General features: G+C 42.2%; 1 protein-coding gene across 1 annotated transcript in view; it reads left to right on the forward strand.

Annotated features, from left to right (window-relative positions):
* The first annotated feature begins 658 nt into the window (after positions 1-658).
* The window catches only part of LOC137662649 (synaptotagmin-9), a 73,699-nt gene continuing 46,501 nt past the window's right edge, over positions 659-27,856 (forward strand). The window contains exon 1 of the mRNA XM_068399263.1: positions 659-806. Within this exon, the coding sequence (XP_068255364.1) occupies positions 659-806 (148 nt within the window). The remainder of the gene's footprint in view (positions 807-27,856) is intronic.

Raw genomic sequence — 27,856 nt, forward strand, 5'->3', positions numbered from 1 at the left:
TAGCATTAAACACGGACCAGCAAAGAGGAGGTTTGGGCCTGGCTAGTGATGGAGAGGAGGAGGACGAGGAGCTGCCCATCAGGACCTGCCTTCAGGACCGTCCTTCACCACACGCCGCGCCGCTTCTGAAGTTCTCCTCCGCGCCTGTTTTCAGTCACGGCCGAGGATCTCGGCTCGAGGGGTGCCGCGACCGGACCCCGCCGCCGAGCGGGGCCCCACGGGCAGGACGCGGGCCGGGGTCCGGGGACAGCCCTGCCCTCGGGGGCGGAGAGGGGCGCGGCGGCCAGCCCGCTCGGGCGGAGACGCGGCGGGGCCCCCCGCCCGCTCCCGCCGCGGGCGCGAGCTGCGCCAGCGCGGCTGGGCGGTCGCGGCGCCGGCGCTCCCCGCGCTCGCATTCAACTGGTGGGGAGCCCCCTCCTCCGGCCCCGGCAGCGGCGCGGCGGGCAGGCGGCGGCGGGACGAAGCCGGCAGCGGGGCGGGGGGGGATCGGCGGGCGGCCCGGCCCGGCCCGGCCCGGCTCGGCCCGGCGGGGCGGGCGCCGCTGGCGGAGGATGCGGGCGGCGGCCCGGCGGCGCGGGCGGCTGCAGGCGGGCGGCGGGCAGCGGCGCGGCGCCTGACCGCAGGGCTCCGCTCCGCTCCCGAGGATGCTGGGGGGGCGATGCCCGGCGACAGGGAGGACGAGATTTGCCAGAAAGCGCTGCAGCTGCTGGCCGAGCTGTGCTCCGTCGGGGCGGTGGAGAACGAGAACTGCCGGGATTTCATCTACTACCTGCGGGACAGAGCCCGGCCCCGCCTCAGCGACTCAGGTACGACCGCGGGCTGGGCGCGGGCACCGGCGGCCTTCCCCGTGCCCGGGCTGCAGGAGGAGGGTGAACAATCCCAAGCATCCCTCGGAGGCCGGGTGCCGCGGGGCGAGGCCTGCCGGCATGGCGGGGGCTGCCCCGGGGTGCGAGCGGCCGGGGAGGAAGGAGGGGAGGGGGGGCTCCCAGGACCCCGGGGCTGGGGGGATTTGCCCCGGTCTGGCCGAGGGAGGACGCCCGGCTGCCCGCCGCGGCTGCCGGTGCTGCCGGGTCTCCGTTACAGGCGTCCAGCGCCCCGCTGCTGGCGGCGATGCGAACCCCTCGTTCGGCAGCTCTCCCCGCTGGAGCCGGCTGGGAAGTGCCCGAGTGCCGGCAGCGCGGGGGGCGGGCGGAGTGGCTGGCAACTTTCTCCCTCGGCTGGCCACCGTGGCCCCGCCGCTTGCCTCGCCTCAGCCTGGCCCTGGGGCGGGTCGGAGCCTCGCTGCCCAGCGCTGCCCCCTCCGTAGCTTCCTGCAGTGTCACAAGCCGAGGGGGCTCCTCTGTGCTCCTGTGGCCCTCCCCATCACTCTGGGTTTAATTGCAAAGACGGGGATTTTGTAGCTCAGTTTGAATCCGGCACAATTTAACCTAACTTTCCAGTTCTATATTTCACAAGCTAAAAAGACTATTTCTTGCATTTCCGTAGCAGATGTCGGGGTTGTAGTTCTGACAAGATGTGCACTGAGTGGTTTTGTGTGTGTGTGTGTGTGTCTGGGTTATGGTTGCCATTCCCTATCTTGACATAACACTCTGACTTAAAAACTTTACCTTAAGGAAGCTTTTTAATAAGGAAACTGAGCTCCGGCTGCTCAAAAGTGTTGAAAGATTGATGATGTTCTGTACGTCTCTAGCCATAAGGGAAAGGCAAATTGCAGTTTGAAGTAGGAGTTTTTTATAGTTATTTTTACACCATCAAGTTGAGTTTGCTCAGTATAAGGAGAAATTTAGAGAGTTAAAAGAGAAGTTGATAAACATTTGCAGTACTGGAAAGCCTTGCTGTTAGATCAGCTGATCATCACAGCACAGTATTAATTTCTTTAATATTCTCTGAAATAAATTAGTTAATGTACCATAGGGCAGTCTAATGACACTATTCTTAAATATTTTTCTGTGATTTGTTGAGTCTGAAGTAATGCTCAGAGTGCAGCTTACTGACATGCTTGGATATGCTAAAAGGCCTGAAGGAAACAAGTAAAAAAATTTGGGGGAAAAGAGATCTGCTATCACAATAAATGAATAAGGAATTTTCCAACGTTCAGTTTGCTTGTATCCAAAGCTATTTGCAGCCATTCCGGCTTCTCGCTCACTTAAAAATATTCAAATTAAAGTGATTCATGCAATGTTTGATGAAGATTCTTTAAAATTAGGCAAATTTGTTTTGTTCATATAGGCAGATTTAATTACTTTGTTCATAAAAGCAATAATTTTTGTGACAGACATCTGTGATTTTCTGTAATTTTCATTTACCAAGAGATCAATCACATATCAGGTGTATATCAGGTGATGATTCCAAAAATGTCTACTTAAATCAATGCTCACTTTGAATACTAAATTATTTGAAATGCATTTGGGACTTTAACCTCAGCTACTTGGATAACAACTCTTCAGATTTCTTTCAGAAGCTACCTGCTTTTTTGCATCAGCCTCAGGCAAAAAGAGTTCCTGGCATCTGTTTGGGAGCATTTTGAATACATGATGTGCTCAGTAAAAATTTATCACCTCGACCTAAAGATAAAAAAAAAATTAAATCTGTATTTATTTCTACCTGTTTTGCTTAAACCATTATTATACAACAACATTCCGGTATTGTTGCAAACCTGCTCAATTACACAGAGCAGCGGTCCCTGACCTTCGCCAGCCGACGTGCAACAACAGTGAGCAATTATGCTGCAGGCAGCATCTTCCTATTGGCCTCAATTTTAACATTTTTATCTTTTTGCAGTTGCAGCCAGTCTCAGAGGGTCTAGCAGGCAACATGTTATCCATAAGCCCTGACTGGGAAACCACTTCTGTAGGGTAGCAATGTCAGGAATTTATTAGTTTACCTTGTCTTATACATATGTTATCCCAGTAAACTGGCTGCCCATGAGGTTTGTTCAGCTGGTCCTTGGATGTGATGGTATGGGCTGTAAGAAGACAGTGTACATGACTTCCAGAAAGAAGTCATCTGATTCACAGTCACAGGGTAGTACATTGACCAAATCCAGCTTCATTTACATAGTGAGTTTCCTTGACTTAATGATGGAGAAATGGCATTAAAAAGCCCTGACAGCTGATCCATTCACTTTCTAGCCGCTAGTGGTCTAAACATAGGGGTGTGAAGAGAACCTGTGCTGAAAGCCTCTTCTTGGCAAAATTAGGCAACAGATAAAGCTATGCTTGTTATAACCTATTTTTTTCCTGTATGAAGGTGATGTGCGTTAGCTGAACTGAACATCTTCCTCTTAGGCCAGACAAAAGAGCTATCTAAAAATGTGTACAACGTTAGAGTTGTGAAAAGTGCGGCTAGAAAACATATGTGATTAGCTTTTGTACGGGAATTAAAGTATTTCCCCATGCTTATAGAAGTTTTTCTGCAATACAGTGGCTACTTGCCTAAGCCCAACTACATAGTGGTTACAGATGATCATACAGCCCATTTGGTTTGAGCCACTCACGTACATTGGCTGTGTTATGTGAGTGGTGATGGGAGGGGGGGGGGGGGGGAGGAATCGAACCCTAATGAGGGATGAAGTGAGCTGAGGGGTTGCTGAGCACGATATCAGTGTTTGTCTATACAAGCTCAACCTCGTGGCACCCCTCGGTCCCAGCACTGAGCAGCCAGATCCCAGGAGATCCACTTGCCTGACATCCGATGCAGTTGGCTGTGTGGCTTCCCACCATCTCAGTATTTGGTGTGGGCAGGAGGGAGTGGGACAGGAGGGACTGGATGCTTGTTGTACGTGCAGCATCTTTATTTTTCATGTAATTTGCCCTATTATGGGAAGTACTGCACAGTGCTTAGAGCATAAGTTTAAGGGCTAACAAGTTCCAGGTTTAATGCACTGGTCTGCTGGATTTAAAGGGTGACATAAGTGAGTCAGATTTTAAAGGTTTTCAGAAAACTAAAAATGCAAATTAGGCATTTAGTGAAAAATCTTCAATTAGTTCAATGAGAATTATATGTCAGAGCACCCTGGAAAATCCCAATAGGTATCCTTAAGCATTTAGATACCTTAATAAACTGGATCTTTTTCTGTTCCATTTGTCCCTCCATTCCCTATTTGTAAAATGTTGATAATATTTGTATCTCATAGAAGGGTTTTATGAGGGTAAATTGCAAGTCTGAGCACCCCGAGTATGTAATACATTCATAAGGGAGAATCGTATGGACCTTTTAGAGGTAGTGAAGTGAAAACCTTGGTAGTCGTATGTAATATCACCCCATGATACCAGATAAAGCAAATATTGTAGATGAGGAATGGAAGTTGCTTGACTAGAATTATACTAATGTGTAAAAAAAAACAAAACCAAGAAAACTACTGAACAAAAAAATCATGAAGTCAGAAAATCGTAATGGAGATACTGACCACTGAAAGAGGAATTAAGACTAAAACAAGTTGCAATTCCTTGTGGACCATTCCTCTAATAGATATACCTTGCAACATCTTAACTGAAAAACTTGGTGTGGCACTAATCAAGCCTGCCAGAAAGGATGTGTATGGGTTTGTACATGTGATTTTGGACTTTTCAAAGATGGACACTTAAGGGGGGGAAAAAATCAAGAGGAAGAGTTACATGGTTTTTATTTAGGACAGTGTAGAGTTTGGCATAGGAGAGAAAAAGAAAGTCTTTCGGTGTCTGGAGCCAGTGCCCTGTTCTCAGTCTGCATGGTACGCGACTGTGAATCACGCTTCCCTTGTAGCTGATTTGACTGCTTTAGAGTTGCATTTCAGACATTTCAGAAATCAACCTTAAAGCTTTTGCCCCTAGTTGTTATTGTAGTTCTTGGGTGTAGGTGATTCTGGCTCTTCTGGGGATTTTTGTAGTTGTTTTCTGTTGTGAATCTTCGTTTTAAACGAACACCTTCCCAGAGATGGCAGCGGTAGACTGCCATTGCTCTCTGTAGTGTTTTGCCAACTTTGCAGCAACTTGGGGTGCCTGCATGCCTTCCAGTGACTGCTAGATATAGCAACAAAGTACTTAATGCATAGTTACATGTTTGCTGGAATTTGCAGAATATTGGTAAAATTAAGCTATATAAAGGAGAAGTATAAAAGAGCTGCACACCAAGACTGCCTTACACAAAAATTCATCTCCTTAGCACATTCTACAGATTGAATTTTTCTTCCTTTAGCTAAAAAGTATGCGTCCCTTGAAAACTTGAAATAAAAAATCTAAAAAGGTCAGAGGAAGCTGTTATGAATCTGAGGACTGGATAAAAAAGATACTTATGAAGATAAAGGACATTAAAAAAGTCTAGACCATTAATCATAATGAGTTTTCATTAATATTGTGGTGGAAAAATGAACAGAAATAAAAAGTAAAGTTTGCTCTCCTTTTCTGTTCTGTTGGATAGCACATCTTGAGGATAAGCCAGTAAAGTCTTAAAATATTCTTAATTATGTGCTTTAAAGTTGACTAACAGATGCTAAAACAGAATATATGGTGAATATTATGGATATAGTGATGGCGTTTAGGCATATAGTATTCTACAAGTCATAAATAAGAGATCAGTGTTGTACAGTGGCAGAAAGTCAGATTTTAGCACTTGCTGGAGGTAAAGGCAGTTGACAATCAAGAAGCTAAAAAAATGTGGGTATGGAAATTTATGGATATTGAAGACAGTGTACGCAAAGGTGCAGTTATGGTCTTGCAGTCAAATTTAAGAATCTTATTAACCAGTACTTTTTTTTTTAATGTATACTTTCAACTTCAGAAAAGAGAAAAGCACAAAGAAACAAAAAGGCCTGACTGGCATAAACGTGGCCTCCCAGCCAACCAGTGGGTTGTGGGAGTCAAGGTTTTGTTGGAGAGTATCATTCTGATAGACTGGTCACTCCCTAGGAAGCTAATACTTGCAATTAAGTAGTATCCCAGCAAGCTTCCCGTTAATTCAGAACTGAGTTTAAAAAGAAAACCTGTCTTCAGAAAGTAGTTTAATTTCTTAAGAGGGTATTTTTAAATTTTTGTAACTCAAATGACTTAGTGATTTATCCTCCCCCCACCAACTTCCAGGACCATATCAGGCTGCAGAGTTTCATCAAGATGTTAAGTACATCTAGATTTATCTAGATAAATGCAAAAAGTATTTACGAGTTGTAAAGACATGAGAAGGATTTGAGTGGGTGAAATAACTTTCAGTATGGTTTTTATTTTACTCATTATGAGCCATTGCTTTCCATATTTTTGATTTTATTTTCCTCCTGCAAAATGAATGTAAAATGCTGCCACTCCAAATTGATAGTATTCTATATGTTGTGCTACTGCAAAACTCTTTGCAAAATAGAGGACAAATATGAATCATATTCACTGACATGATGTCAAATGAATGAAGAAGTGTGAGGCCCAAATCCCTTTGGGTTTCAAGAACCAAAGTGCTGTTTCAAGAATTTTAAAAAATATAGTGATGTTATGTGTTTTAGACTAAAAATATGTATTCTTTTTCTCTTTTGAAAAGTCAGGAACAAGTTTGCAGAAGGTAAAAAATAATTATTTCCTGTTGCTTGTATTCTAAGATGCTCTGTTAGTTTAATTCCCTCTAAACAAATAGGCTCTCAGAGATTTTCCTGAGTTTAGTATTGGCTTTTCCTGGGAAATCTATTTTAAACAGGTAACTCTAAACTTTGAAACAAAGTGTGGAAAAGAGCAAATTATGTTGAAATAAAAGGGACCACCTGCATGCTTAATAACAGCTTGAAGTTGTAATTAAAGTAAATTAAAGATTTTACTTTAATATAACTCTATATAACTTTTTCCTAGAATAGATTTTTGTTCTTTTTACAGGTAACCTAAAGATGTATAGATGTTTAAGTTAAAATTTACACTTCAGAACCAGACAAAAGGAAAGCTACAAAGATCATTCTTACGATAAAACTGATCTCGAGCTTTGACCAGGTTGGAGCATAGTCATAGTAAGTAACTGTTCTAATGTGAAAGGACAGATCCTCACACTTTACATTTTCCAGTGGTGCAAAGCAACTTCGGTGTAGTGGTACTTTCCTCTAATTTGAGTAGGTTTTCTGTAGTCCCTTTGACCAAGACTTGTGCCACAGCTGTCCTTGGCTGCTTTTGGATGTTGTAGGAAGGAGAGCAAGTTTAACTGTATGAGAAAAAAGACAAGAGGAAGGTGGCTTCTAGCCCTCTTGGCCTCTGCATCCATATTCAGTATAGGAGTGGAAAGCAAGAGCTTTCTGGGGCTTCTATTTCCATTTTGGTTTTACTTCTCACTTATACCAAACGTCTGTTGTTTACAGTATGCACTTATGCACTGAAATGATAGCATAACATTGTGTTATGCTTGTGTTAAATAGACTGATACCAACTACACCCCTTCGTATTTAACAACAAAAAAAGTATGTTTACTTGTATACTATATTCATTGTATATATATGTAAATAATATTTATTTAGTGAAGTCATTGCAAGCAGATTTCTGAAGTAATCCTAAAAGTTAGAATAACATACCAACTGAATCAGAAGTCAGTTATCTCTACAGTCATCCCACAGTTTATGCAAGTCTCTTCCAAAGGTGCGGTGAATGTTAAATGGTTATTTTGAATTGTGAGTAACAAAAAAAATTAGGATGGCTACATAGCATACAGTCTGTCTTGCACCTGAATTCTTATCTTAAATGCCAGTTTTGCTGATGAAAAACAGTAGGCTAAATTTAGCCCTTGTACGTATGACTGTACTTGCCACTAAAACTTTGTCACTGCATTTGTCATAACTCTTTTCAATGGGATTTGCACATTCATCTTAGATAGCGGGGGAAAGAATTTGCTAATTATAGTTTCCTAAGAAATATCCATAAGCTTTCTGCAGGCAACAGTTTACATTTGGAGACACAAAGCTCTGAACTCTTAAGTAAAGGTGTTACTGTAATGGATTTATGGGTCATTAATTCCTCGAAAAACGTGAACCTGTGTTACAATAACACTGTTTTTCAGTACTGGTAGAATTCAGAATTGTTATATTTTTCTGTGATCCGTACATTTAGTGACCAAAGTACAAATGATCGGCCACATGTCCACCCCAGATAGGTTTCTGGAAATTTCCTTTCCGAAGTAATTTGTGAGAGTTTAATTACACTGACAATTTAGAGACATAGAAATCTAAGTCCAAAGTGATCTCTGTCATAACAACAGATCAGGCTAAATTCAGTCTTGAGGCTGTGCAGCACTATAGCATCTTTGGTGTCTAATGAGTAGAGGTCAAACATAAACTGCAATTTATGTATATATGTTTAAAACCACATTTCTAGATTTCAGTTCTTCCCCCACAGAAAATAATTATCATTGTTGGTTTAGTGCAACGCTGTACTTAGAACATTGTATTGTGCATCTTTTGCTATATTTTGTCATTAATTTAAGCTCTTTTGTGGCTTTATTTAGACCAAAGAGATAAAGAGAGATTATTTTGGTCTAAAGCTTTTTGTCCTTTTCATATTGCTAACAAAATTTAGTCCAAGGGATAAGAATTTACAATAATTAATTACAGAAGAAAGGGTTTTTCATAAAAATGCTGTCAGTTGCAACTTAGAAAATCATTAATTCCTAAAGTTCATCATCTTACAAGATAAGTCTTTTTTGGATGTTCTGTACTACTGTTAAGTAGTGAGTACTTGATCCATTCATTTGGAGAGTACAAAAAAATTCTGTCACATAAAGAAAATGTTATGTCTAACAGCTGGTGGTTTGCACATCTGTTACATTAGCTATTGTAATCACACTGAATCTTGGGTGTTTTAAGTTGCTCAATATGTTCAGCTGCTTTTTTTTTTGGATTTTAGACATTCATTAGCCAAGTAAAATCAGTTTGGCTTCTTTTGGCAGACAAGTACGCTACAGGATTTTATCCCGTGTACTTCCTATGGTTAGTTGGAATTCAGAAATACAGCGGATGCAGTTGAAACTGGCATACACATCTGTATGTCTTGAGCCAATTTACAGCTGATGTGTGTCTGCCAAAGATAAACATGGGAAGAGTCCAAGAATATATAATCTGTCAGAAAAAGCTTTTAGATTATTGATGTAAATCCACCATACTAACAAAAAAAGTCAGGCACTAATGATTTCAGAGTTAAAACTTTCAAAGGGCATGTAAAAGAAGCAGGAATTGAAATAGGTTCATTCCTTCCAGTATAGTTTCTCACTCTTTTTCCCCCCAGTTTAGTTTCACACGCACACAAAAAGAAAGCCTTCCTGACTTCCCTTGGAAATATGTTTCCATCAGGAAGTTTGTACAAAATTTCTTAATTCTATCTTGCTGTCTGTGAAACTCCCCAAATACTTCCTTTCCCCATCTTATGGACCTTTTTGTGTATATACAACTACTAACCAAACACTAAATATTTATATTTTTAAATCTCTTCTTGTAAACCAGTCTTCATCATTCCTACCCAGGTTACTTTGTGCCTGGTTTCTCCATTTGTTTTCCAGCTTGTGTGTGCATATACCTGTGTTTCACATGTTTTTTCGTCTGCGTGTTCCTGCTCCATTGCTCAAGCAGCATCTCATTTTATTTACTGCCCATATTTCTAGTATTTTTAATTCATCTGTGTTTTAATTCTCTGACCTCAACAGTATGGTTTGTTTTCTCCTCACTTTTAGTGTAATTTGAGAACATAATTGTATTGCTGTTTAATCAATATATAATGTTTGACCCATCTTACACACAGATTATCTCATTGAGCATCTGGCCACAGCTATATAAAGTTCTGTTTAGATTTCACTTTTAAAACTTTCTACTTATTTTGTGATTTGCAAGAAGTTCATGTCTATAAAGTTAATGGTTTCACTAATATGTATTAAGATATTACAGAAGGTGTTTCTCACATCTATCAAATTGTATGAATAACAACTTGTAATTCAGTAAGAATTATCCTACTATAATACACAGAAAGGAATGCCCAATGCTAATTAGAAAATGATCAATGAGACCAACAGTCTTACAATCTTCTGTTTCCAATTGTAGCAGATGTTATAGCCATTTAAAAGAGAAGTTTCCTTAATATTTTTTTTCCCTAGAGAAGTTTAATGGATAAAATTAATGCCTAGTTATTCTATCTTTTTTTTGCGAAGCCTGCCATAAATAGGGTGATCTCAAGTGTACATTGTGCTAAGGTCTCTCTGCACAGCATAAAGGAAGGGAGTGTTCCCTGAGTCTGGCTACAGGGAAATAAAGCAGGTAGAGTTGGTTCTTGCTGAGTGCTATTGTATTCCCTCTAGTAGGGCTGACGTAGGATATGTAGCAGTGGCATTATGGCAATTCTTAACTGCTGAAAGGAGCTTTTAGGTCTATTAGCACCCAAAACCAAGAGAAAACAGATCTGGTATTGCTTAAAAAATATGGAAAGCTCTGAACAGAAAATTCTCTCATCAGTACTATTTTTTTTAAGCTTTACCAATTTGCTTGGGGTAATATAAGACTCAAATCTAAACTAATAGCTCCAATTTTGTTTAATCCTGTGATTGTCCTCTCATCTGCAGTAGATCATGCCACCAGGAAAGTCTCCTGTTTCTGCAGGTGCCACTAAGGGACCCATGGTAACAAAAGTCTAACTTAAAATTTTCCTTTTTTTTTTTAATTGACAAATATTAATGATTATTAATGAGTCAAAACAAAAATATTGTCCATCCAAGTCAAGGACTGTGAGATAAATCATCATGTTTAATGAAGAAAATGAGTATGGGACTGGAAAATGGAGACCAGAAATTAGGCTTAGCTGGTAAACAGAAAGGTGAGGAGCTGACCTATTTTTTTCGTTTGATTTGTTTGTTCTAAATTTATAGCTGTCCCACAAAGAAAGAGAGGCAAAACCTCCTGGTGCAGCAGACATGAGCAGCAAGCCTGTCGCTTGTGCTGCTCAGGAGATGGACGTGAGGAGCAGAACAGGCAGCCGAACCTCTGAAGAGGGAGGTACCACTCATGTTCCTAAGGGACCAGAGAGCACCGAGCAGATTTGCTGTCACTCGGAAATTAGAGTTAACTGAATTAAAGCCTGGGATTTTGAGGAGCTGCCTACAGGGACACAGTAGACAGGAAAAGTTGTGGATATACCTTGTTATACCTCTGTTGTAAGAAGTTATATTTCTGGTTTTTATTACAGTAAAATTAGCCTTTTTTCTGCATTTAAAAGCCTTTTGAGCTTTTTTGGGAAGTTCACTGTAGAAAAAGATAAAAGTGGATCTGTCTAAATGCTTTGGCTGTCTTGGGGTCCCATCAGATGCTCATCGCTTGCTTTTTTTTTTTTTTTTTTTTTTTTTTTTTTGCGTTCATGGTTTGGTAAGCCTGCCAGAGAAAGCATAATTTGACACTGACAGTAGGGCTGTGGCTAAGCAGGAAAGAGAAAGCTTGGCCATCACAGCTTCACCTAGTAAGGAAAACCTGTCACCTCGGCTCTTTCCTATGCAGCACCATCACTGTTCCTGCCAGCTTCTGTTAACTGCAGAAGGTGTAACATTTTTATATCTGCTCTCATTCTCAAGTTAATGTCTTGTTCCTGCCTACCTTATTCATTCTCTACCTGTCTCTTGTTCCGTTGCCGTTATGTTATAAAGAGTGATTTGACTAGTCAAGATGATTTCTTTCATACCACTGCTATGAGCCAGTGACAATAAAATAGCTAAAAGCAGTGCCCAAAATAGCAGTGCACAGGTAGAGGTTTGCCAGAGCGATTTCATAGTAATTACTGTATCTGTCCTTCTGTGGCGCAGTGTTACAAGTGAGACCCAGCACTGTGAACAAAAACTGCACTTTCTTCCTTTGATGTATTTTTTTTCCTTCTTTTCTGTTTTTCTTGGGAGCTGGAAACCAGAACAGACCTTAATAGCAACAGAACCAGCAACACCTTCAGCCACCTCAACTTTTTTTCCTTCCCAAATTGTGGGGAAGCAATTTCTCACCCTCAGGAACATCTAAAATTCAATCTCAGGATTCACTCCTCATTCTAAAGGCTCTGTGCACCAAGAGGAGAAGGAACAGAAATTTTGTTAAAATGGAAGTCTTGGGATTTGACATTTTCAGTGGTTTGGCTGTTTTACCTCCTTTTTTCTGTACCCCTCTTATGAGGAAGATTTCCAGTGGTAGTTGTTGCCATGGTACTAAGCAGGACCAGGTGCCTACTCCAATCTTAAAACTATGTTTACGGTTGTATCATGAAAAATTATCTCTTCTAACAAGTCAGGCTGGTTTACGCAGAATTAATACAGCACCACTTCTCTTATTCCAAAGTGGAGAGAAGCTCTTCAGGTCATTCCCCGTGTGTCAAGGCAAATGTGAGCTTCAGCAATGCTGGAAAAACCTTAGAATTAGCTCTGTCCTTCCACTCCCTCGTTAGCTGTTCAAATGAACAACCGCTTCACGCCCTGCTGAGCAGCTGATTGGCCTTGAAGGGAAGAAGCATCTGAAGCAGTATTAATGTTTCATTCAAAATCGTGAGAGCCAGGGAGGAGGGGAGGAGAATTAGGGAATTCAAAACCCCAGATCAGTACTGCCTTTTATTTCACTAGGCCCTTTTGTCTTGAGCAGCATCCCTAATTGTCTCCCACACTGGATTTCCTCTCAGGACTATCTTTCTGACTTTGTGAGATGTTTTTGCCAAGGGTAAATTTAGCAGTGTCTTCCCTTTGCTTTTCTCTTTCCATTCTCCATTCCTTCTCCCCAACCCTGTTAACAGTATCTAGTATGACGTACGCTGTATAGGAGATGGAGGAGCAAAGAAGCTGTGCAGTCAGTCCCTCCATCCTCTGCTGTTTTCCCTTCTCGAATCATCACTGCTGCATCAAGACCTACTATGTTTACTGTGTAAAAAATCCCTTTTCATTTTCTCAGTAAGAAAAGCAGATCAGAAAGCTGTAAAACTAGTGCCTTAAAATGCTATCTCAAAGACCGATGAGCAAACTAGATGTAATAAACCAATCAGTAAGGGAGTATAGTGGAATGCGTGACAGCAAGAACAGCCTGCTGCATCTGGGAAGTACACAAGTCCATGGACTTGTAACAATATAAAATGTCCAAAGCTGTAAAAGTGGAGCAATTCTTAATTTTTCTGTAGCAGTCCCAGCAGTTTGAAACATGGTTGGCAGCCATTCCAGTGTGTTTATTGCCATCATAACATCATTGATGTTAAAAGAAGCACCACCTCAAAGTGGGTATTCACATAAGATCTCGGATTCATTGTAAATAGTATAGCACATGCCAGGGTTATTAGTCTGGAAATGTTGCTAATAAATAAAAATTGTTTTCTTAGGACAGAAGTAGAAGAAATGTTAGATACAGAAGTGTTGCATAGCTAGCCCTTGATTAACAAGGAATGACCCCTTTTACAATGTTTCAAGCAGTACTGTCCCCAGTAAATGACAGCAAGTAGGTGCTAAGTCCTTAAGTACTTCTGAGATAAATATTAATGTTGAGTTTAAAAAACGAAATGTTGCTATTCTTTTACCTATTAGATAGTCTTTGGAAAAAAAGAAGGAAAAGAAAAGAAGCTTTTACAGCGTATTTCTTAACTCAGCAACTGAATGAAAGGAATGATGCTGACACGTGTGGTTCAAGGTAATGGGAGGACTTAGCCCCAGCTGAGGAGGACTGTGAACATACAAAAGGGCATAGGAGATACCTGGCTGTAAATCCCGTGAATCGAATATGTTAATACAAACTTGCTTGATTCAAGGATGTTGTTTAGAGACAGTAGTACAGTTTAGTTGACTGGAATAGATTACTAGTTGGGGACTGTGGAAACTAAGGCTCTTTTCTTAACTGTGCCGGTCACTTGGGGTGTCATCTTGGAGAAATCTCTCAGTGCTGCTTTTCCCCTGCCCTTTCAGTTGCCTTTTCAGTACTGATATGCGGTTAAAATTCCAGCTAATCCCCTGTCTGCAATCAGCAGAGAAAGCAGGGCATGTCTCGAGTGTGATGTCAGTAAAGCACTGAGCAGAAAACTGCCTAAAAAGCGGCCAAGAGAAAACATTAGGCCCAGGGACTTAGGTGGAAAGTCGTCTTCCTGAATATGGCACTCTCTTTTCCTAGTGTACAGGCAACAAGAGCCTGTGCTTTGTCAAGGCCTCTCAGCACTTTGCTCTAATAAATAATAAACAGAATATATTTTCCTCCAGTGTAGGTTAGCAAATAGAAATGTGCCTCTGTTACCAGCAAGAAAGCCATAATTGAGAGGCAGAGATTTGATGGAATACACATTCAAATGGGAATAAATAAAAGCATAAGGAGGATTTCTAAACCTCTGTTTCTGCGCTGGGTTTAATCTGAACGTTTAAGCTGTGGAATTTATTCATGATATCTGTTTTCAAGCTTGGATTTATGTTTTCAGACCTAAATCCCACCCTGCACTCTAGCCTGCTTCTGACTGTGCAACAGTATTAACAGGGTAACTTTTAGCTTTCTTTTGCATATCCCAGCATTTTGCTTTTTACTGCCCCTTTTTCTGCATAAGATTTTCAAATGTTTACTTTGATGGCCAGGGTTGGATTGCAAATTCTCATGTCAACATGGTACCATTTGAGACCTAAAGTGAAAGGACTATTATAAAGGTAATCCTGTTCACATTGTTGTAGCTCACATTGTAGCAGAAATGCATAATACAAAGTATGTGTCTTGGTGGGAGAAGCCTTTTTAACGTGCCCTTATTCTCCAGTTTGCCCTTGTACACATGCTTGGGATTAAACAGTGTATTTTTACTGACTCGATTTACTTGCTGTTAAGGATATATATTTGTTTATTAATTTCAGTTGTATACCTCAGCATGCATGTTTTGCTCATGTTTAAGAAACTTAGAAAACAAATCACCCACCCCTTACATGAAAGTCCTCTGGAGAAATTGTTTAACAGTGAGGTAACTCTACTCAGCAGCCCGCTAACAGCCTGACTTTCACAAGTTTGGAAGTTTGGAACATGCAGCTCTTTGAAGTGCATGGTCCTTTTACCTTCCTCTTCCTTTCCCCCTTCCCTTTTCCTTCCTTTTTGTCAGTTTTTTTCCTAAGTGAATGTAATCTTATCCTTCCAAGTGAAATGTTTTCTGTTTTCTTAACATTCACATTTTAGTAATTCAAAAAATTATTCCTTTTTCCTACATTCATCTGAGTTTCTAGGATTTTGGGGGAAAACTTAATCCTGCTGTCAGTCAGATTTCAAAAGCTGCTAAACCAGAGCCACTAAATCCGACCTCACGACTTCTGTAGTACTACTTTCACTCAAAATAATCTTGGAGAGTAAAATTTTCAAAGAAACACGTGAGTGAAACTACTCATACCCCACTGAACTGAGTAGGAATTTGATATATAACCCCTTAATGTATTTTTGAAAATCCAAGTCTTATAGTTTGTGGTTGCATAAAATAAGAAATGACTGCTTCTGTACAAAATACTTATCCCAGTGATCCATTTTGAATAGTCTCACCTGATTTATATCATTTTGTCTTACTTGAATAAATGTATGCTATAACAAGAAATTAACAAATTCTTCCTTAAAAATATAAGAATGTGATCAATTTTTCCCTTCAATGCTATGCACTGTCAGCAAAAGTTAGAAATTTACAGTGTGAAAGGTAATCTTTGCTAACTTAGTGAGGTTGTTAAACGTCAGCCCAAGGGTGGGAATAGTGTTAGTTGAAAGGAAATAGGATCACAGACACTTCCTGAGAGAAGAATGTATACAAGCACCTGATTCTAAAAAGAAGATTTAAAATAATGTTCACGTAATATAGTTTTATGTATATTTTTTCATAATGTAGTCAAACTGTCAGAACTGTGGGGGTTTTTTTAATCTCATTCTCTTTATTTTTGGGGGCCATGTGGGAACAGGATAAGTAGTGGAAATTGGTGGGTGCCTTATCTACCTAAAGATGTTGGATGACAAGGAAAAAAAGTATCAAGTGTTCAAAAAAATGATCCTAAATCATTCAGCTGAAGTAGCTGAAAAATTAGCAAATCCCATCAGTGCATTCCAGTTAGCAAGAAAAGTGGGTTGTAGCTGTCTCTGGGGAGCTGAGAAGAAACCCACATTACTATTTTTAGATGTATTTTATTTTCTGGGCAAGAATAAAAAACGTAGAGGCCAGAAGATGGCAAAACAGTGGCTAGAAATTTACCATCAGTTTACTCTGTTACGTATGTTTGTTTTTCCCTTAGAAGTAGCAGAATTCTTGGAGTTCTTCAAAACCCAAGGAATTGCCCAGATCTGAGAGCAATCCAGCTGAGCAATTTTGGGGGGAAGAGAGAAGATATGAAAGCTGTGGGTCAGTGTTTCCACACTGTTTTCTTAAGTATCCCACTGTTGTGGTATTATGGTTTCTGGGAACAAGGGGCTGCTGACAACATTTTCTTCTTTATACCTCTGTAATTCTGAGAGGGAGGTAGGGAGAGCAGTTGTTCTCCCTGTGGAACAGGCCCGAGGAAACGCAGCCCTCAGTCTGCAAGAAGAATGTTGCAAAGATGATGGTCCTTTCTGCACATCCCATTTGTTTATGTACACAAACCTGGAGGGACTATTGTATAACACAGAGGGTATATCGGTGATTGTAATTGAACTAGTCTTAAAAAAAACTATACCGTATACTGTGATTGTAATTTCTCTCTCTGATAAGGTTGTTTATCCTCTTGTTCTTATTTAATGCTTGAATGAACTTAATACATTTGAAATTATGTTTTAGAAGAAGTAAGATACTGTGCAACTGGTGGTTTTTCACTGCAGAATAACCCCTGAAGGGATTTGTAATCCCGTGGTACTAGCATCATCTAAGAGTGAGCCAAATTGAATAATAAGATCAGTGCTATGAACACAGTTTCATATTCAGCCTCATTCGGTTGTAGTTAGCATGGCCTAGCAATTAATTATTATTCTGTATTTATGCTATCAATGACATCCAGAGGCTGGCCTAAACATGCTCGAGCCGCTGGCAGCAGTACATATACATGCGAATATTTTGTTCTCCCTCTATAAATGTGTGCTGTAGACTGTCTCTAAAAAGATTTGTTAGTAAGTGTCCCCTGTAGCTAAACACAACAAGACAGTACATGCTGGACATCAGTCAAGACGCACAGTGACACATAGCTTGCTAATTACTATTAATGTTTACAGGATTTGGAATATCCAAATTGATTTTGGCACTGAAAATGCAGTCTGTTAAATTGCTTGTCACCTTTGTTGCATCCTAGGTCTCTTTGAGAATCTCATATGCAATTAACTGTAATTGCTATACTGTCTTTATTCTAAAAGTGCACAATACATTACTATTTTGTTGTTTGGATCTCAAAATTGGGGAGTTAATTGCTTACAAAAATACAATGCAAAATAAGGGATCTTTGTGGTGAGGGGTTTTTTTTTTCAGAGTAGAAAAATACAAAGATTTTAACATAGTTCATGTTCCAAACTCATAGTCCTCCTGTACTTGAAATCTCCCTAATTTCAGGGAGGGTAACTTGTGCATAAAGACATGACAGGTAAATCTGCATTACTGACTTGTGTGGAATGAGAGGAGTCTGATTTGCTGCACACTCTTCTGGTTATAGGACCGAATGTCCCCATTGTGCTGCTACCAGCGGTGAAGCTTGTGCCTGTTGCCAGTTCATGGCACGCATCAGGCAAGCCTAGAGCACTAACTGCAGGAGAACCCTGTGTCCACCTCTGGAGGCTAGCGTCAGCCTTGGTTCCACCAGGAGGAAAACTACTTCAAACACACCCGCCAGTGTTATTGCCAGGCTCCAAGTATAAACACAAGGCAAAGCTTCAGCAAGAAGGATCCTTCCCCCTCCCTCCTCCAATGCTAAATCACTAATGCGGACACATCCTATGTTATTTAGAAAGGCTCCGGGTAAAGATGCTGAAACAAAGTGTTATGCTGTCTGTAAGACACGGCAATTGTTTTCTGCATATAGAACTGTAGAGTAATTCTTGAAAGGAATAGATTTCATCCACATATTCTAGGTTATGAGATGGAAGAAGCACTGAATTGCTCACATGAATTCATCTGCCAGCTTAGCGTGGCAGTATTTTCTATTTAAACAGCCAAAGCTCCAGAATTAACATGGACTGTCTAGAAACCTCAATAAAAGAGCGAGCTTTGCCAAGAAGTGGTCTAGGACAGAAAAAAAATGAAGCCCTTCGTACAGAAAAAGGACAGGAATCTGCAAAATTTTCCTTCATGGGAATGGAGAGCTACATTGTCTCCTGATACCGCACAGGGCTTGGAAGTTGGAGCACGGGTCTGGTTTTCAAGTTTAGACTGCCAGTGCCTGCGCTTTTCATTTCGTAGTGGATTGCTCAAGGAACAGCTAATCAGAAGTCTCCTTGCTGTCCTTTTTAAAGCAGAGAATACTCTTTTAGTTTCTCATATTAAGAAACTAGCTGTTCTAATTTTTCTGAAGAAAAGAATTTCAGGAGATAAGATACAGATCTAGCTAAATTAACTTAATTAAAGGAATGCAAACCCAGTAGAATGAGAGTGTAGATTCTACTTGCTGCAAGCACAAAATCTCTCTAAGAGTCTGGATATGACAAATAATGACAATAATTGTACATCTAAAATATTAGAAATATCTTCTATCAGAATACAGGATGAAAACAGAGACTATCTGATTTGAATGTTTTACCTACTGCAAGTGGAAAGACAAGCCTAAATATCATGGGCTGATTTCCAGCCCATTCAAACTACTTTAGAGCTTACTTTTAATCCAGTGAATCATTTTGCTATTCTCCATTCAATTAATTATCAAAGTTCTTATATGATATGTAAAATGGTGTTGATAATAAATGATTACTGCAGAGTTTGCTTTAGAAGAAAGCATAGCAAGATTAAAATCTGCAGAATTCCAAGTTAAAAGAGGCTGTTAACTTTGATAGCAGTTACATGTACATGTATATCCCACAAGAAAATGGGGTATGTTACATGGGGTGTGGAAGACTACTACAAATCCTTATCCTGGGAGTCATTTAGGATTGTACATAAATACCATTGCTTGGATTTTCTGCTTAAATCTTCCAGCACTGTTACATTTATCAAAACCTATGTTCCTTTTTTTTTTCTATTACAGATGTTGATCGTAATTGCTTTTTTGTGTCATTTCAGGCTTCCTGGGATCTACTCTGAAAAAAAACATATTCTTTTTTTTTTCACAACCTAGGAATTGATGCTCAGCAATCCCTTATGCTGCAGGGTATGGTGACACGGCTTTTCAGTTGTCTGTACCGCTTGCTTTCTGCAAATGTCTGTTCATTGGGTCAGTTGGTACTTTATATGTGGTGGCAATATGCCTGTTGTCTCATAGAAAGCAGGTGCATTTGGAAAGATGACAGTTTCTCAGAACTCAATTATTTAACTTATTTATAACTACATTATTTGAAAAAGCCATATCATCTGTTTAGTGGTCAAAATCTTGCTTCTGTGCTAAGTAATGCTTATTAAGGACTCTGCATGCCTTCTCACAGAATCACAGAATCAGCCAGGTTGGAAGAGACCTCAGGGATCATCGAGTCCAACCGTTGCCCCTACACCACCCTGTCAACTAGACCATGGCACTAAGTGCCACGTCCAGTCTTTTCTTAAACACATCCAGAGATGGTGACTCCACCCCCTCCCTGGGCAGCCCATTCCAATGTCTAATAACCCTTTCTGTAAAGAAATTCTTCCTGATGTCCAACCTGAACCTCCCCTGGCGAAGCCTGAGGCTGTGTCCTCTTGTCCTATCGCTAGTTGCCCGGGAGAAGAGGCCAACTCCCACTTCACTACAACCTCCCTTCAGGTAGTTGTAGACTGCAATAAGGTCACCTCGGAGCCCCCTCTTCTCCAGGCTAAACAACCCCAGCTCCCTCAGCCGTTCCTCGTAGGTCAGACCCTCCAGACCCTTCACCAGCTTGGTCGCCCTCCTCTGGACTCGCTCCAACACCTCAACATCTTTCTTGAAGTGCGGGGCCCAGAACTGAACACAGTACTCAAGGTGCGGCCTCACCAGTGCCGAGTAGAGAGGGACGATCCCTTCCCTAGACCGGCTGGCTACACTATTCCTAATAGAGGCCAGGATGCCATTGGCCTTCTTGGCCACCTGGGCACACTGCTGGCTCATGTTTAGCCGGCTGTCGATCAGCACCCCTAGGTCTCTTTCCACGGGGCCGCTTTCTAACCACTCTTCCCCCAGCCTGTAGAGCTGCATGGGGTTGTTGTGGCCGAAGTGTAAGACCCGGCACTTGTTCTTGTTGAACCTCATGCCGTTGGTCTCGGCCCATCTATCTAACCTGTCCAAATCCCTCTGTAGGGCCTTCCTACCCTCCAGCAGATCGACACTCCCACCCAGCTTGGTGTCATCTGCAAATTTACTGAGGGTGCACTCAATCCCTACGTCTAGATCATCTATAAAGATATTGAGCAGCACCGGCCCCAGAACTGAGCCCTGGGGAACACCGCTAGTAACCGGCCGCCAGTTGGACTTTGCCCCATTCACCACCACTCTCTGGGCTCGGACATCCAGCCAGTTTTTAACCCATTTAAGAGTCCACCCATCCAAGCCCTGGGCAGCCAGTTTGTCCAGGAGGATGCTGTGGAGACAGTGTCGAATGCCTTACTGAAGTCTAGATAGACTACATCCACAGCCCTGCCCTCATCTACTAAGCGGGTCACTTTGTCATAGAAGGAGACCAGGTTGGTCGAGCAGGACCTGCCTTTCATGAATCCATGTTGGCTGGCCCCGATGCTCCGATTGTCCTGCATGTGCCATGTAATGGCACTCAGGATGATCTGTTCCATCACCTTGCCTGGCACCAAGGTCAGGCTGACAGGCCTATAGTTCCCTGGATCGTCCTTCCGACCCTTCTTGTAGATGGGCGTTACGTTTGCTAATTTCCAGACAGCTGGAACTTCTCCAGTTAACCAGGACTGCCGGTAGATAATCGAGAGTAGTTTGGCAAGTTCATTTGCCAGTTCCTTCATTACTCTGGGGTGAATCCCATCCGGGCCCATAGCCTTGTGGGTGTCCAACTGGCACAGCAGGTCACTAACCGCCTCCTCCTGGATCATGGGAGGTTCACACAGCCCCCCGTCCCTAACTTCAGGCTCTGGGGGCCGAGTCTCCTGAGGACAACCGATCTTGACATTAAAGACCGAGGCAAAGAAGGCATTGAGCACCTCTGCCTTTTCCTCATCCCCTGACACTACACTACTCTCCTCATTCAGCAAGTGGTGGAGGCTCTCCTTGACCCTCCTTTTGCTGTTGATGTATTTGTAAAAGCTTTTTTTGTTGTCTTTGACCGTAGCAGCCAAATCGAGCTCTAATTGAGCTTTGGCCCTTCTAATCTTCTCCCTACACGACCTGGCCACGTCCCTATAGACCTCCCAAGTTACCCGACCCTTCTTCCAGAGCAAGTAGGCTCTCTTTTTTTCCTTAAGTTCTAGTCTAAGTTCCCTGTTTAACCAGGCCGGTCTTTTTCCCCAACGGCTTGTCTTCCTACAGACTGGGACAGCCTGCTCCTGAATATTTAGCAATTCCCTTTTGAAGCATGTCCAGCCTTCCTGGACTCCTTTGCCCTCCAGGACCGATTCCCAAGGGACTCGGTCCACCAGCCTCTTAAACAGGCTAAAGTCAGCCCGCCGGAAATCTAAGGCAGAAGTTCTGCTCTTGCCCCTCCTTACTTCCCCCACTATCGAAAACTCTAACATTTCGTGGTCGCTACTCCCAAGACGGCCACCGACCCTCACATCTCCCACTAGTCCTTCTCTGTTCACAAAAAACAGGTCAAGCAGGGCCCCTCCTCTAGTGGGCTCATTTGCCACTTGCAAGAGGAAGTTGTCCTCCACACATTCTAGGAACCTCTTAGATTGCTTCCTCTCTGCCATGTTGTATTTCCAGCAGACATCCGGCAAGTTGAAGTCGCCCACGAGTACAAGGGCCGGTGACCGGGCGGCTTCTGACAGCCGCTTGTAAAACACCTCGTCCGCCTGCTCATCCTGGTTGGGTGGTCTATAACAGACTCCCACCGTAATGTCCGCCCTGCCGACCTTCCCCCTGATCTTCACCCATAAACATTCAACCTTGTCATCCTCACCATCTTCCTAAATTTCAACACAGTCCAAGCACTCCCTAACATACAGCGCTACCCCACCGCCTCTCCTGCTTCACCTGTCCCTCTTAAAGAGCTTATAGGCATCCATAGTTGCACTCCAGTCATGAGAGTCATCCCACCACGTTTCTGTGATGGCAACCACATCATAACCTTCCTGCTGTACAGTGGCGTCTAGCTCTTCCTGTTTGTTGCCCATACTCGTGCATTGGTGTAAACGCACTTCAGCTGGGCTAGCGGCCTTGCCCCCGACGCAGGCCTGTCTCCCCTAGGTTTATTTGTGGCTGCCCTGGTCTTATCCCCCTCCCCCATCGAACCTAGTTTAAAGACCTTTTAACCAGCCCTGCCAACTTCTGGGCCGTAACCCTTTTCCCCTTCTGACTCAGCTGTTCCCCATCCGGCATAAGCAGGCCCAGTGTCATGAAAGCCGCCCCGTGGTCAACAAACCCAAAATCCCACCTACGGCACCAGTCTCTTAGCCACATATTAATCTGTTCTACTTTCATAGTCTTTTCCCTATTTTCACCAAATACCAAAGGAATTGAAGAGAATATCACCTGCGCACCTACCCCCTTTACCAAACGCCCCAGGGCCCTGAAGTCCCTTTTGATTGCCCTGGGACTTCTCTCTTCAATCTCATCCCTACCCACCTGGAATGCTAATAGTGGGTAGTAGTCAGAGGGCCTCACCCGTTGAGGAATCCTCCTGGCAACATCCTTTACCCGAGCCCCAGGGAGGCAGCAGACTTCCCTGTGAGTCGGGTCTGGCCTGCATATGGGGCCCTCCGTTCCCCTTAGCAGGGAGTCGCCTATAACAATTACTTTTCTTTTCTCCTTTTTGGAGCTGGTTGCAACCCTCTTACTTGGTTGCTTCTGTTCACGTAGTCCCATAGAGGGTCTTTCACCTAGATTTGTGTCTTCCCGACACTCAGGAAGACTCTCAGGCTCCAGCGCCTCATACCTATTCTGCAGGGGGACGTGGGGAGGGGAGGAAGGTCGGGATGGGATTTGCCTGCCACCCCGAGCAGGGACCTGCCTCCATTCCCCCCCATCCCCTAGGTCTGTTCCTGCTCCTTGTGGAGGAGGAAAAGGTTCCTCCACTACCCGGGGAGCATTAGGCCCGTCCGTTTTCCCCAGGACAGGCAGGGAACAGCACTGCCCGCCATCCTCTTCCTGGGATGCTCTTGCACTCCTTAACCTTTCCACCTCCTCCTTGAGCTGGGCCACCAAGGAGATCAGGTCGTCGACCTGTTCACACCTCACACAGGTGAGGTCTCCATTACCCTCGAGTGCCAGGGCCAGGCTCTGGCACTCCCTGCAGCCTGCCACCTGCACCTCCGCATGCTTCCGTGGCAGGTCCGTTTGGGTTGCCATGTCTTTTCTGGCACCCGCAAGGGACTTAGGGCCCCGCTGAGTGGAAACCATACCTGCCTGCCCGCCTACCCTGCTCGCCGCCCTGCCTGCGCGAACTGCTGCGCAAACTGCCACGCCCCTGGGGCTGTGCCCTCCCCCGCCCCGGGACACACACAGTCACTGCTGACTCACCCAGTCACTGCTGACTCCCCCTCTCCCCTCTGGCCAGGGACTAGTCCCTGTCCTCCCAGAGGCTCTTTATCACCCGATCACAGGGGGCGGTGCTACGCCCCCTCCTCTCCTGATTCGTTGCCGGGAACTTCCGGGTCCAGGCGGGTCTCGGGCTGCTGCTCGAGGGGGCCCGGAGCACGGAAACCGCTCGCCCGCTACGGCCCGATCTCTCCCCGCACTAACCTCAGTCGCTGCCGCCGCTACCGCCGTTGCCAACTGGCAGCGGTGTTGCCAGTCTATTATTATTATTCTATTTAGTTGCATGCTGTTTCACTAGAAGCAACTGGAAAGCTGCTAGACTCAAAATTAGAAGTGAGAAGATCCAGGTTCCATTTTTAACTTTTCAACTGATTTACCTAATTTCACCTTGAGCAACTGTGCTGCATCTTGGTTTCTGTTGCCTATTTGTAAAAAGACATTTAAATAACTTTGACATTTATAGAAGGAGGGAAAAAGCTACTTAGCGATAAACAGTTTAATCATTGTGATAATTTAACAACTTTGTTCTACATGGTACTTGGTAATGTGTATAGAAAAGCACTACAAACAATTCTTCAAATATCCATTAGGGTTTCTAAACCCATTTATTGCACTGTTTGCATTCCATTAACATTTGTCAGATTCAGATTTCCTCCCAATGGTTTTAACTGTGTATGTCCAGACACTTGGAGAGAATTTTAATGCTTTCTAGCAGCTTTTGTGAATAATCCTTGATTTTTTTTTAAAATAATTTACTCATCCTGTCAGCAATGGCAACATTACTAATTAGTTAAATAAGGACAGAAAGCTGTTGTTTATGTCTTGTAGATATATAGCAGAGATCACTAAACTGTTAAATAAGACAAAAACTGAAAAAGCCTGCAAATCTAAAGTACTTTAAATTACGTCTTTCTCTTAAAAATCTGGATTTGCATCTCTTTTCCCATTTCTATAATAGTTGAAATTACTGGAGGAAAATATTTATTTTGAACAGACCTTCTTGTCATCATCCAAGAAGGCGGGAGGCATACTGTTAGTTGATGGACAGTAATGATGAATGCATCATGCATCAGAGAGGTATTCTGAAGACTTCGACAAGCAAGGTGTCAGACAACCCTTTATCTTAGTTACTCTTGAATAGTTATACTCCAGGGCATACACTAAGCCTGCATCTAGTTGCTAGTAAAAATCAGGTATCCTAGGTGCACAGAGGATTTTATTTATGTAATTCTGAGGTCACTGTGATGAGTCGTCAACTGATGACTTTTTCATAGAACCATAGAACAGCAGCATTTAGTTTGGAAAAGACCCTTAAGATCATTGAGTCCAACCATTAACCCAGCACTGCCAAGTCCACCACTAAACCACGTCACTAAGCACCACGTCTACACATCTTTTAAATACCTCCAGGGATGGTGACTCAGTACCTGTATGATCAAGGAGGGAAGCTTGCATTTGGCAATGCTTTCTCACAACTCATCACAACTCGGTCAAAGCAGAACGAGGTCCCTACAGTAAACTGTGGCTCCAGCCTTAGAGATTTGAGAGTTGTTGTCTCCCTCAATATCTATTTTACTCATCAGAATTCAGTAATTTTTTGAAACACCAAAGTCCTAGAGGCAACACCATTTATTAAGCTTATGTCAGTGGTCACTTTCTATTAATTTAATATAAACTTAAGGATCTTAGCTTTCCACCCACACTGATGTATCTTAGAATTGGGATATACATGTGTGAGTATGTGTATTGGAGGGGAGGGATGGAGTATGTGTATTGGAGGGGAGGGATGGAGTGAGGGAGAAGAAGAGAAAGCAAAGGAGAAACCTTTGAACACACAAAACAGTGTAAATCAGTATGGAGCCATCTGCCTGAGTCTGCAGTGTTTGGAAAATGGGTGTGTGAACTTCTGTTCATTATCAGTGAGGGAAGTAGATCAAAATCTTCAGGACACTTAAAATATTAACCATTCATTTTTTAATTGCTGAAGATTTTTAGATGCACTGAAGTAACACACTTCTTCACAGTGATTGATACTGGTAAATAGGGTTCAACAGGCAGTCATGGCTATAAATTACTTCTTGTATGAAATGTAAGAGCTTCTGATCCTTTCACTCACATTAGAGTCTCTGGCGTTCACAAGTAGATGTCTCCTTATTTGTGCAAAAAGGCTCACAGTGTTTCTTAAATAGCAAAATAAAAACAATTCTTGCTTTTCTTAGGTGCAAAATGCACCATGAGGCCTCTTGCAGGTTTTGAAATCTCCAGACAGATGCAAAGCTAATGCATTCAGTTAAGTTACTATCAGCCTTAAAACCCTGAAATGCTAAAGCATTAGTATCTTGACCATTATGTCAAGATGAATGAAAAACGAATTAACTTCTGACTCAGCATGCCTTTCTGAAGGATTGTGTTCGTTATTACGTATAGGTGTAAGGGCAAAAATAAGCTGCTTTTCCATAAAAGCTGAAACATCTTAATCTCAACGTTTGCCAGAGTTTCTAGCCGTAGTGAACTAGTTATTGATATTCCTCTTTGGCATTTATATTTTATTATAATCTGATTGTTTCTGTAGTACACAGCTATGGCTGTTGTTGACAGACAAGGATTGGCAAATGTAGCACATAGGGTTATATCCTTGTCCCTTATCCCCCACCTGTCTCCTTCTAAAGATCTGTTTTCCCTATGAATCCAACAGGTTCTCAGAAACTTGACCTTTCACAATAACTGATTCGTTGAACGTGCCTCTTTGACCATGTGGTAGGGCCGTGTTTCTCCAGATATAACTCTGCCCAATTTTACTCAAGGAATTCAAGGGCACATTAATACATTAATCTTCACCAGTCACTCACAACAGTTCGCGTCACATCTGTGAAGTGTGACAGCTAGATCTTGGAGAGTAGCAATCCCATGGTTACTTCACTGATACTAAATACACTGTTCTGATTTATTATATTCTTGATTTTGTCCTATTTTTAATCTATTATAGCTCAATAAAAGTGCTTATATCAGCAACTGTAGAGAGTAAAGCCCTGAATTTATCCCTACAGTCAACTATAGTACAGCAAGCTGCCTGCCAGTTTCCTCTTCAGTGAGAAAGCCATGTATTTGGATGCCTACCTCATGATATGGAGTAAGAATACTGACAAGCCTCAGAAAGAAACTGTTGGGTATGAAGATTATTACCATCCTTCTCAATATCAAAACTTCACTGCATTCATTTCTGTAACTCACTGTGAAGTTCGGGTACACTCACTGGTAAAACAGGATTAGACTCTACTGCTTTCTTCTTGGTAACAAATTTTGATCAGGGTGGGTCCATTAATCTGGGATGGTGGGGCATCTGTCACTACTACATGGTGTTTAATATTTGTTTTGTTGGTCATAATTACAGTATATCAGCTTTCCTCTGTGTAAAACTAGTTAAATACAAGAAGAAAAACCCCTCAAGCTGTCCAGTTTCAATTTTGCATTCACATCTAAGTACAACATGAAATTGTGTAGCTCATAAGAAAACTTCAAAGAGTTGTTGCTACTAGTTCTTTTTACAGATTCCTTTTAATATAAGGAATGTCTTGCACGGCTGTACAGTTACACCCAGGAAAGCCAGATATGTTAAATTCTTACACAAAGCATACATTATTTAGTATATGCTTTGTAAAAGTAAGCAAGTTGAAGTTCTCCTTTGTATTTGGATTGGCCAAAATTAAGAAGGCTTCCAAGAGCATCTCAGCTTTAAAATAATCACTTTCTAGGAATGAAAAAGAAGAGCAATCTGCATGATAATTTTTTATCAAATCTGTTTCTCAATTCTGTTCTTTAGCTGTCACATTTTTAAGTGTTTGACTTTAGATTTCTTTTGATTTTCTGCTCTTAGTTTCTCTGTTTTCGTATCTGTTCTACAATTTTCTATTAGACAGTGTTTTAGACAGACAGGTTTTCCAGAATTACCCACTACTAACAATTTGTAGAAGCGCTGAACTTGTTTCTTCTTCATCTCTTCTCTGGAGATGAAGAGTGTGGATGGGAAAGAAGTATATTCTATATATTTTTTTCTAACAGTAATTTCATAGTAAACTTGATCTGATAATGAATTAGTAATTCATTATCTTTCCTGGTAGTAAATATCCCTGTCAGTAAGACTTCCATCATACCCTGATACATACAGATCAGGCCAAAAAAGCTTAATTTTATAAAA

Source organism: Nyctibius grandis, chromosome 4 (genome assembly GCF_013368605.1).
Source record: "Nyctibius grandis isolate bNycGra1 chromosome 4, bNycGra1.pri, whole genome shotgun sequence".
NCBI classification, from domain to species: Eukaryota; Metazoa; Chordata; class Aves; order Nyctibiiformes; family Nyctibiidae; genus Nyctibius; species Nyctibius grandis.